The sequence below is a fragment of the Aptenodytes patagonicus genome, unplaced genomic scaffold (assembly GCF_965638725.1).
Source record: "Aptenodytes patagonicus unplaced genomic scaffold, bAptPat1.pri.cur scaffold_64, whole genome shotgun sequence".
NCBI classification, from domain to species: domain Eukaryota; kingdom Metazoa; phylum Chordata; class Aves; order Sphenisciformes; family Spheniscidae; genus Aptenodytes; species Aptenodytes patagonicus.
Genome location: NW_027472014.1, coordinates 389,299 through 400,397, shown reverse-complemented (window position 1 = coordinate 400,397; position 11,099 = coordinate 389,299). Strand labels below are relative to the sequence as shown.

Below are 11,099 nucleotides of genomic sequence, written 5' to 3'. Positions count from 1 at the left end.
AATTTAGTAAGAGCATTATTCACAGAAAGAGGAATCCAGATCCCAACACTGCCAAGCCCTCCCCTGGGCTCACGAACACTAACCCAAACCCAAACCCAAACCCAAACCCAAACTCCCCAACCCTAACCCTAGCCCCTAACCCTAACCCCTAAACCCTAACCCCAACCCCTAACCCCTAACCCCTAAACCCTAAACCCTAAACCCTAACCCTGCCCCGAAGCCCTAACCCTAAGCCACTAACGCTAAACCTTAACCCTAACCCCTAACCCTAATCCACTAACCCTAACCCCTAACCTTAAACCCTAACCCTAACCCTAAACCCTAACTCTAACCCTAACCCCTAACCCCCTAAACTTAAACCCCTAAACCTAACCCCTAACCCTAAACCTACCCCCCTAACCCTAACCCCTAACCCCAACCCTAACCCCTAATCCCCCAACCCTAACCCCTAACCCTAAACCTGAGCAGGTGTCCCCTCACCCCAGAGCAGGTCAGAGCTTGAGAGGCTCCTCCTCAGCTGGAGAGCAGAGGGAAGCAGCCCCAGCCCACAGGGACCCCGGGGCCCGCAGCCCCCAGAGGGGAAGGCAGGTGACACCAAGCATGGCGTGACACCCAGAGTTGTGGGGTCTGGAGGCACGCGGGACTGGCGTCCCCTCCGCTCCCCTCTGCAGCAGGGTCCACCAGCAGCTCCCAGGACAGCGCTTCCCTGCTGGTCCTTGACCTGGGACTGCTCCGTTTGCCGGCTGGGGGACGCAGATCTCAACCTGGGAGGAAAGGAGCGGCGTTAGCACCCCGCCAGGCAGCTGCCCCCCTCCCTGCCCCCCTGGGCTCGCTCACCTCAGAGCCGATGGCTCAGGCTGGCCACCTTGGCAGGATGCATCACCGACCAGAAGTTGCGCTTGCTCTGGAGCTGCTGGAAGGGATTGAAGTGTCTCCTCTGCTCCCGCTTCATTTTTTTAATCTTCTTTACCTGTGCAGAGGCAGGAAGGCTCAGGGTTAGAGCGCAGAGTCCCCTGCCTCCTCCCACCCGCCCCTGCCCGGGACGTGGCCAGCACCTACCTTCCCTCTGTCAAACTCCTCATCCCACTCATTGATGATGGTCTTGCTCCGGGCCCACACTGCGTCCCGAATGACATCCTTGGCTGACAGCCGAGCTCTCACCCTCCCAGGTCAAGACTGTGGAGCAGCGTGGTCAGCAGGGAGCACCGTGCTGTGCTCCTCCACACCCACCTGCACAGGGCCCCCACCCTGGGCTGGGCAGGCAGGGGAGAGCGTGGCAGGGGAGCTGTGTGGCTGTTCGCCCGCCCAGGCAAGCAGGGATTACCTTGTTTGCCATAAGCCTTGACCAAGGAGTTCCTGAGCATCTCCTCCACCACGCTGGACGACTCCTGGTTCCCGGGTGCTGGGCCAGCCCCACAGCTGGGCTCAGGGCTCGGGGCAGCCGGGCAGCACCTGTACCTGCCTCCAGCCTGGCTGTCCCAGGCGCACGCTGCCACTGCGGAAACAGGAGGGCTGAGGACACCAGCCCGGCACCTCCCTGCCACCACTGGGACCCTTGCCTGCTGCCTCCTTCCCTGCGAGGGACACCGAGCCCTCCTGAGCGAGATTCTTCTTCTTCCTGGGGGGGCTGGAGACTTCATCCTTGCCCTTCACAGCCGGAGCATGAGGGCTGCCGTCTGCTCCATGATGCTGCTTTTGCTGCTGCTTTTTTGAGGAACCAGGGGTGACCTGCTGCAGGGAGGAAGGTGGTGCGAAGGGCGGGCAGTGGAATCATTGTTCAGGGGGGAGGCTGGGAGCCGAGGGGCTGAGTTGAGGATGAAGCTGAAGGCAGGCTTTTCAGGATTTGGCAGTTTGAGAGCAGATGAGGACAGCCTGAAGGACAGGAAAAGAGGTTGACATGATCTGAAAGCCAGGTCAGGAGCGGGAGCCCCTCTCTTCCTCCCCGCCCCGAGGTGCACGAGCACAGCACCCAACTGCTACCATCTCAGCCATGAAATCTGAATCAGACCCTGCTCTCAGAGCAGCAGCTGCAAGCGCACACAGTGACCCTGTACCTGCCCAGTGCCAGCCATGCGCAGGGCACATGCTGTCCCATGGGGGACTAGGAAAGAATGAGTGTTGCTGCAGCACATGCCGATGGTGAAGGTTACAAGGGAGACCCAGAGCAAGCCCTGCCAGCCCAGGAGAACAGGAGAGCCGGCTGCCAAAATCGCCCCCTGAGCCAGCTGCCACGCCAGACAGTTGCCCCGTAGAGTACCCCAGGGCTGCTACTGGCCTTGCTGCCGTGCAGGAGCCTGGGAGCCACTGGCACTGCTTACCTTGACTTGCCAAAAGGCCAGGGAGTGCAGTCGGGGTGGGTGGTGTTCATGGGGTAGGTGTGGCCAGCAAATTGTGGGTGAGGCTGTGCATGGCGGTCACTTCCGCTTGCCTTCCATGGGGTGCTGCCCTGCAGTTATTGACATAAAGAAAAACTTGGTGGTCTAAAGAAAAGAGGTTTCCCTGAGACAAGAGGAAAAAATAAAAAGGGGAGCCCAGAGAAAGGGGAGGGGAACAGACACGGATGGGGGAGGGAAGTGGGGGGGGTGGTAGAAGAAGAATCAGAAGTGTTTTCAGTTAGAATCACAAAGGAAAAAAGGAAGGAAGGAAATTTAAAGAACAGAAAACCCAGCGCACCATCCTGAGTCCTGGATGCACAGTGGTGCCCAGAGGGCAGGTGCCACGCCGCTGCCCAGGGAGGAGGCAACTCCACAGCCCTCCAGCTGCGGCGTCACCTGCTCCCACACGCTACCCCGAGAAGGCTGGCAAGGCCGCCCCGCTGCAGGGACTGGCACAGCCACCCCTCCATCCTGAGCAAGAAGGCAGGAGCCATTTCTCCTGCATCACTCAGGTATGTGAACAACAGTGGGGGCCTGGCCCCGCACCCCGACCCAGAGGGAGGGCAGAGCAACTGCTACAGCCCTGGGGCTAAGGGGCTCTCCTTGCTGCCTCTGGCTTAGCAAGATACCCAGCATTAGCTCTACACTTGCCCCCAACACAAGCCCCAGTTCAGAAGGCACAAGGCGCCTACTGAAGTCTCCGGGCAGAAGCTCAGACTCACCTTTTTGGCGGAGAGTGCCAGCTTCTCGGCCAGTGGCAGTGACATGGTACTGCACAGCTCCATCGTGGTGCTGGCCAACAGAGAGGATTTCAATTTTGCCAACTTGCAGTCTTTGGGAGCAGCCGGCTCAGTGCCGGGGCCAGCAGGGAGGTCCATGCCACAGTCCGTTTCCTGCGAGGTGCAGAAGCTGCCGGTTCTGCTCTTGGCCTTCTGGGACACTTTGGCCAGCTTCCCCACTGCGCTGTGCACTGGGCTGGCAGCGCTGCTGCCGCAGGAGTCCCTCTCCAGGGTCCCGGCGTTCTCCCCACTGCCCCCGGGCTCCTGGCTGGGGCTGGGCTCCAGCAGCAGCTTGGGTGACGTAGGTGGCTGCTTGCTCTCCCAGGAGCTCTGCTGGGGCAGCTCCACTTTGGCCCCGCTTGCGTTTCTGCTGTCGCAGAAGCCCTCAACTGTTCTGGGTGCAGAAGGCAGCTGCGGGAAGGAGAGCAGCTTCTTGGGCCTCCGGGCTGCGTCACTGGGCAGCGCTGTGGCCGTGTGGATGGCTTTGAGGGGCAGTTTGGGGGACGGAGACCTAGCAGGCAGCTTCGGCAGAGCAGTTCTGTTCGGCAGCTTTGGCCCTGTCCCGAATGTGCTGTGGGCCACAGGGACTCTGGCCTCCTCTGGCCCTGGCAGCTTCTTCCCCAGCAGCACGTCTGGTCTCGAGACAAAGAGAAAGAGAGAAGTTCAGCAAGGAGAGAATTCAAGGAGCCAGGGACACAGAGTGATACTGCCCTCCCCATCCCTCCCCAGGCCCACACAGGAACCCTTGGCTCAGCAGGAGCCTTCCTGCAAACTGTCCTCCCTCGCGCCTGCCCATTCGCAGCACTGCGCCTGCCTCCCTGCGAAGCTGCAGCCCACCTGCCCTCGCAGAGCGGACACAGGGGCAGCAGCTCCCAGCTCCTGGGAGCGACGGCCAAGAGCAGCCTTCAGGACTCACCCGACCCATCACCAGTGAAGACAGGGGCCTGTTGGTCACAGTTTTCTTGACCTGATTGGAGATGCTGCCAGTGTGGCCAGGCAGGCTGGAGGCAGCTTTGGCAACGGGCCCCTCCGAGCTCTTCTTGGGGCTGGGGATTCTGGTGAAGGCAGACAAGTGCACATGTTAACTACAAGAGTTTGAGCAACTGGAACGCTCTCGTCAGAGATGCACGCAATGAACAGGAGCCAGAAGCTCCGAGGAAGCGAGGTGCTCTTGATCTACAGCAAAACCATGACAAGGGGCTGGACCTCCCCCTGCCACCCTTCTCCAAGCCAGCGCACGCACATGGGCATTGGGGCTACTTGGGCCAAGCTCCTTCCTGCACCCAGGCACGTGCTACCAGCCCTGTCCCAAATGCTGAGAGCAGGGGGCAGAGGGGCCGGGAGACACAGGGTGCTCTCACCTCAGGTAGAACAGCACGTCGGCCTGCTGGTTGAGGACCACTTTGATGTTGCTAGAGCAGACCAGGTCATCATTCTCCATTTGATACCACTGCCCATTGCTGGCCTGCAGAAGGAGAAGAGAGAACAGGGCTGGGCTGTGTCCGGGGACCCTCCTGACCTGAAGAGCAGCAGGAACAGCGCCCATTGGCAGAGCTCCTCTCCCCAAAACCCACAGGTGGCCCAGGGCAGGCAAGGGGACTCTGCGAGAGCTGACCTCCACGCTTCCTGCGGCGGAGCACAGCCTGTACCCCCCATCCAGTGCTCCACACCACGCACATCTGCTGAGCACCCTCCTTTCTGCACACTACAGGGACCCACGAGCACCCACCAGCCCCCAGCCCAGAGCGGGTGCCAAGAGAGCACCCTGGGCTCACCTTCACCTAGCAGCAGTAGTGCCCTGCGTGGCAGCTGTACCCAGAGTGCACCAGCACTCTGAGGACAAAACACTCGTGGAGATGCCTGGGAGGAGTCCCGGGGAGATGCCGGGCATGCACCTGAGTCCTACATGAAGAACACTTTTCAGGTAACTTCGGAGGAGTCGTCTGCGGCTGCTGCCCAGGAAATTCAGCCCTCTCCAGGGAAGGTCAAAACACTCCCAAGCTGCTTTGCAGGAGTCCCAGCAAGGTACAGAGCATGGACCTGCCTCCAACATTGATAAAACTCCTCGGGTGGATGCCCTGGAGGAGTCTGGGGCTGCTACCTGCAAAATTCCGTGGTCTCCAGGGGAAGCCAAAACATTCCTTAGCTGCCTGGGAGGAGTCTGAAGGAGCTGCAGGGCATGCGCCTTCCCCCAACATACACAATGCTCTTCGGGTAGCCACTTGCAGAAGACTCTGGGGCTGCTACCTGGGAATTCAGCTTTCTCCAGCAGAGGCCAACACGCTCCTGCAGATACCTGGGAGGAGTCACAGGGAGCTACCAGACACAGACCTGCCTTCAACATGAACAAAAGCTCTTCAACAAAACTCCTAGGAGGATTACTGGGCTACTACCCAAGACTTCAGCCATCTCCAGAGGAAGTGAATACACTCTTGGGGATGCCTAGGAGGAATCCTGGGGAGCTGCCAGGCATGCACCTGCCTCCAACATGGACAAAACAAGGACATTAGCAACCTAGGAGGAGTTTGGGGCTACTACCCACCACTTCAGCTGTGTCCAGAGGAAGCCAAAACACTCCTGGAGATGCCTGGGAGGAGTCCCATGGAGCTTCTGGGAATGGACCTGCCTCCAACATGAACAAGACTCTTCAGGTAACTACCTAGCTCGAAGCTGCGTCTGTTACCGAGGTCTTCAGCTGTCTCCAGGCAAAGTCAAAACACTCCAAAGCTGCCTGGGAGGAGCCCCAGAGAGCTACAGGCCATGGAACTGCCTCCAACATACACAAAACTCTTTGCTTAGCTTCCTTGTGGGAATCTGGGGCTGCTACCTTCAAAATTCAGCTGTCCGCAGGGGAGGCTAAAACATTCTTGAGCTGTTTGACAGTCCCGGGAAAGTTTCCAGCCATAGACCTGCCTTCAAGTTTAAGAAAACTCTTCCACTAACAACCTTGCAGGGTCTGCGTCTGCTACCTGAGACATTCAGGTGTCCCACGGGGAGGCCAACACACTCCTGGAATGACTGGGAGAATTCCCAGGGACCTACCAGGCATGGACCTGCACCCAGCTTACATAAAGCTCCTCAGGTAGCTACTATAGAAGAGTCTGGGGCTGCTACCTGGGAATTCACCTCTCTCCAGAGAAACCAATATGCTCCTGGGGATGTCTGAGAGGAGTCCTGGGGAGCTACTGGGCATGGACCTGCCTCCAGCATACACAAAACACCTGGGGCAAGTACTTGGAAAGGTCTGGGGTGGCTACCTGCGAGATTCAGCTGTCTCCAGGGGGGGTCAAAACATTCTGGAGACTCCTTGGAGGATCCCTGAGGAGCTACCAGGCATGGACCTGCCTCCAAGACAAAGAAAACTCTTCAACTAACTAACCAGGAAAACTGTGGTAATGCTACCTGGGACTTTAGGTGTCTGTGAAGGAAAAGTCCTGAAGCGAAAACAGGAATGGACCTGCTGCCAACATACACAATGCTCTTTGGGTAGCTACCTTAGAAGATTCTGGGGCTGCTGCCTGGGAATTCACTCGTCTCCGGAGGAAACCCAAAGACTCCCGGAACTTCCTGGGAGGAGTTCCAGAGTGCTGTTGGGCACGGACCTGCCTCCAACAGACACCAAATTCTTCACCTGTCTCCCCTGGTGGAGTCTGGGGCTGCTACCCAGGACTTCAGCTCCCTCCAGAGCCGGACAAAACACTTTGGCAGATGCCTGTACAGGGCATGGACCTGCTTCCCATTTCTATCAGCAGTCAGTGACAGAATATCTATCAGTAATATGGCAGCAGCCAATAACAGCAGCAATCAATCGTATAGCAACAACCAATCTTTTCGCAATAATCAACAGAACAGCAACAACCAAGTAGGTGTATACTACTGCAGGTTACTACAAACTTATCATTAGGCAGGGAAGTTATCCTCGAAATAGCAGCAGATATCCTGATGATAGATTACTTATATGGATATATAATACTGGTATAAAGTGAATCAGACAGATTTCAGAAAGGGCCAAAGCATCCCAGAGGGGAGGACAAACTGATCCCAGAGGGGACCAGCCATCCCACAGGTGGGCGGATAAACCTAACCGACTCCAAAAGTGAGCCCAAAGGGGGACCAATAAAGTAACCGAGTCTCACTTCAGAGATGACCTGGAGGCGTCTGCTTTCTCGGTACCTGGCTGTGCTGCAAAGCGACCAGCTGCATGTTTCAAGGACGATTCTGGTCGCCACGCTCACAGCTCCTGGGCTCGCGGGAACGTTCTTCTGCTCAGTCATTTCCCCTTCTAACCAGTCGCCTTTATGGCTGCTCACACCTGCCTGTTCCTGCCCTATCAGCTCCTCAGACACCACAAGCACCTGCACAGCAGAAGCATCCTCACTTCCAACACCCCGGCTTTGTCCCCTCCATCTCCATCTCTGTCTCCCATCTCCCCGTGCTCTCCTCACTCCCAGGCACCTTTCCCACCCTCTCCACGACCTCCCAATGCCTCTGCCTGTCTCTGTGTTTGTGTGGCAGATGTTACCTCGGAAGCATTGTCCCAGCCAGGTCACCTGTATCTCTTTCTCTTCTCCCTCTGCTCTCATCGTGACTGCGCCAGCTCTCTGATGCACTTTTCATCTCAAAGGGCCTTTCGTCCTGCCTCCCTTCTGCTGATAAATCCTGTTCCTGCAAAAGAAGTGACAATCAGTCGGTGCCCCCTCTGTGGCACCTTACCTGCATCTTCCTGAGCTGGACAGCTGGTGGGAACTGTCACCATCAGCCCCGGCTGTGCTTGAAGACTCCTCCTGGCACAGGTGCAGCTCTGGTGTGCTTGGTGCGTACCATGCTTCCTGAAGGAGAACAGCAACACTCAAAGTGACTCCTGGGCAGTGTCCAGCTGGGAAGAGCTGATGTGAAGGCAGGTTGGTAGCAGACCCTGAGGCCGTACCAGGGGTGGCCACATCTGGCTCCTTCCAGCAGGACTTTGGAAAGCCCGTTCCCAGCTGTGAGCGCCAGGCCAAGGGCATGGGGCAGAAACAGCCCCCACCCCCGAGGGCCCCAGCCCCCAACTGGCCTCTGCCCCCAAACTACTAAAACTTCCAAACAGGCTCTCCCTGTAACTAAACTGTCTTCAGTTTTAAGAAAAAAAACACTGTATACTTCCAGATTCAGTAGTCTAAGATTTTAGAGGGCAATTTGGACTTCAGTTCCAGAGCAAAAGAATTTCCGTTACAGAATCTCAACCACCCCCTCCATGATCGTCGTCACTGACCCACAAAAGCTGTGTTGTAAAAAATCTTACAGCTAATTAAAATTATCCTCCCCAAATCTTTGTTTCACTCATACCCTCCAACTACCGTGGTAATATTCGTACTGTACTTCTGCAGTTACCACCCATTTGAAACCCCTCCAAAGCATCATTCCCTGACATGACTGACAGCACTGTTGTCCTGGTTTCGGCAGGGATAGAGTTAATTTTCTTCCTAGTACCTGGTACAGTGCTGTGTTTTGGATTTAGGATGAGAAGAAAGTTGATAACGCACCGATGTTTTAGTTGTTGCTAGGTAATGCTTACACTAGCCAAGGACTTTTCAGCTTCCCATGCTCTACTGACTGAGAAGGCTGGAGGTGCACAAGAAGCTGGGAGGGGGCACAGCCAAACTGGCCAAAGGGACATTCCATACCATGTGACGTCATGCTCAGTACATAAACAGGGGAAAGCTGGCCGGGGGGGCCGCTGCTCGGGGACTGGCTGGGCATCGGTCGGCGGGTGGTGAGCAATTGTACTGTGCATCACTTGTGTTGTGTATTATTATTATTATTATTATTATCATATTATTATTATTATCATTTTATTTCAATTATTAAACTGTTTTAATCTCAACCCACGAGTTTTTCTAACTTGTGCTCTTCCAATTCTTTCCCCCATCCCACTGGAGTGGGGGGGAGTGAGCGAGCGGCTGCATGGTGCTCAGTTGCTGACTGAGGTTAAACCACGACAGTCCTTTTTGGCGCCCAACATGGGGCACAAAGGGTTGAGATAATAACAGATTAACCGGAATGGATTAAGGAACTTATATCTGTTAGTAGTTGTGGGTCACAATGTTGGTTTCTTTGTTCTCGATATTGATTTGTATAATCTGCATCGCGCTCTTTTTCCTGCTGTACATGTTAAAGATTGGTGTTGGGTTTTGCAGTTTGCTGTGGTCTGCAGTGAATAGTAATGTCTCGCTTGTGAGGTTTGTTTTTAGAACATTGACCTTGACCTTAGTGTGGTATGTAAATTTCGCAATGAAGCCGTTACTGTACCACGGAGACCATTTCGTGGAGACAACTAGCAATTGCAGTAACTTTTCTGAGAGGTTTTTTTTTTACGGAGGAAAAACAGAATGGCAGTGTCACTACATTCTTCTATGATGTTTCCTCCTTCATTACAGTAACTTTTCAGTATTTTGAACAGCCTTGGGCAGTTAAGATACTTCTATTGGTATCTCTTGGGAATATAGTTTCGGTTTTGTCTAAGGTTAATAAGCAATTTAAGAATATCATCCAGAGATCTGCCCCAAGGCTGGATAGTTATGAGTGGCAGGGTGTGTGGGATAGGATGGGCAAGTACCTAGGCCAATGGGCTCCCCCAGTGTTTGGGAGCTTCACCCCTGAGCAAGTGCAGAATCCTGAAGAGTTAGTAGAATATTTGGACAAAGTATGCTGTCACGCTGGCAACTCCAGAGAGATGCAGATCATTGCAACGTGCTGGGGCCTGGCCCATGCCTACCGAGCCCTGTTCACCATTCAGTACCCTCAAAGGGAAGAGAACGTCTCTGGCTCTGACAGTAAAACGACACGCACTGCGGCCACTCACACCTGGGCAACACTCCGACCACAGCGACATGCTCTGCGACCACTCAGACCCTGGCGACAGGCCCTGCGGCCACTCAGACTCCGGTGACATGCACTGCGGCCACTCAGATCCCGGTGACACATCCTGTGGCTGAACCAAAGAACCAGCCTGTGCCGGTATCAGTTGCCCCTGTACACAAGAGGAAATTTTGGAAGCGAAAGTCGGCTCGTTTAGTAAGGGAGGAAGAAGCTTCTTCTAAAAGGGGGCTGGAGGAAGAAGTGGACGAGACAGACGACCCTGAAGAAGGGCCATCACGAGAACGGGAGGAGGAAAGCCAGCCGCTGATTGGGGAGGAAGAAGAGGAAGAACTCATAAACGAGGCAGTGACCACCCGATCTCTATCCCTGAGTGAGCTGTGAGATATACGAAAAGATTTCAGCCGTCGTCCAGGCGAGCATATTGTCACCTGGCTGCTCCGGTGCTGGGATAATGGGGCCAGTAGCCTGGAATTAGAGGGTAGGGAAGCCAAGCAGCTGGGATCCCTTTCTAGGGAAGGGGGCATTGACAAAGCAATTGGAAAAGGGACACGAGTCCTCAGCCTTTGGAGGCAACTCCTGTCAAGCGTGAAGGAAAGGTATCCCTTCAAGGAAGATATTTTATGTCACCCAGGCAAGTGGACCACCATGGAGAAGGGTATCCAGTACCTGAGGGAATTAGCTGTGCTGGAGGTGATTTATGATGACCTGAACAATGAACAACTATCTAAAGATCCAGACGAAGTCAAGTGCACACGACCCATGTAGCGGAAGTTTATAAGGAGCTCACCATCGTCATACGCCAATTCTTTGGCAGTGATGACCTGGAAAGATGGAGAGGAACAAACAGTGGATGAATTGGCTGGTCAACTCCGGCAACACGAGGAAAGTCTCTCTTCCTCCCTCGTCTCGGCTGTGGAGAAACTGTCCCGGGAGATCCAGCAACTCAGAGAGGATAGGTCCTACTCCCCACCTGTACGGACCAGTATCTCGGCTATTAGAAGTAAGCGTTCTTTTGCTCAAGAGAGAGAATATAAAGGGTACACACCACGGGGCACCCTATGGTTTTATCTGCGTGACCACGGAGAGG

General features: G+C 55.2%; 1 protein-coding gene across 1 annotated transcript in view; it reads right to left on the bottom strand.

Annotated features, from left to right (window-relative positions):
- Positions 1–838: 838 nt before the first annotated feature.
- LOC143173321 (ubiquitin carboxyl-terminal hydrolase 36-like) overlaps positions 839–11,099 on the bottom strand; it is a 46,391-nt gene continuing 36,130 nt past the window's right edge. Inside the window, 11 exon segments of the mRNA XM_076363537.1 lie at positions 839–970; positions 1,060–1,137; positions 1,139–1,176; positions 1,325–1,495; positions 1,527–1,724; positions 1,727–1,872; positions 2,319–2,446; positions 3,098–3,794; positions 4,072–4,209; positions 4,516–4,619; positions 4,930–5,014. Coding sequence (XP_076219652.1) covers positions 839–970; positions 1,060–1,137; positions 1,139–1,176; positions 1,325–1,495; positions 1,527–1,724; positions 1,727–1,872; positions 2,319–2,446; positions 3,098–3,794; positions 4,072–4,209; positions 4,516–4,619; positions 4,930–5,014 — 1,915 coding nt within the window.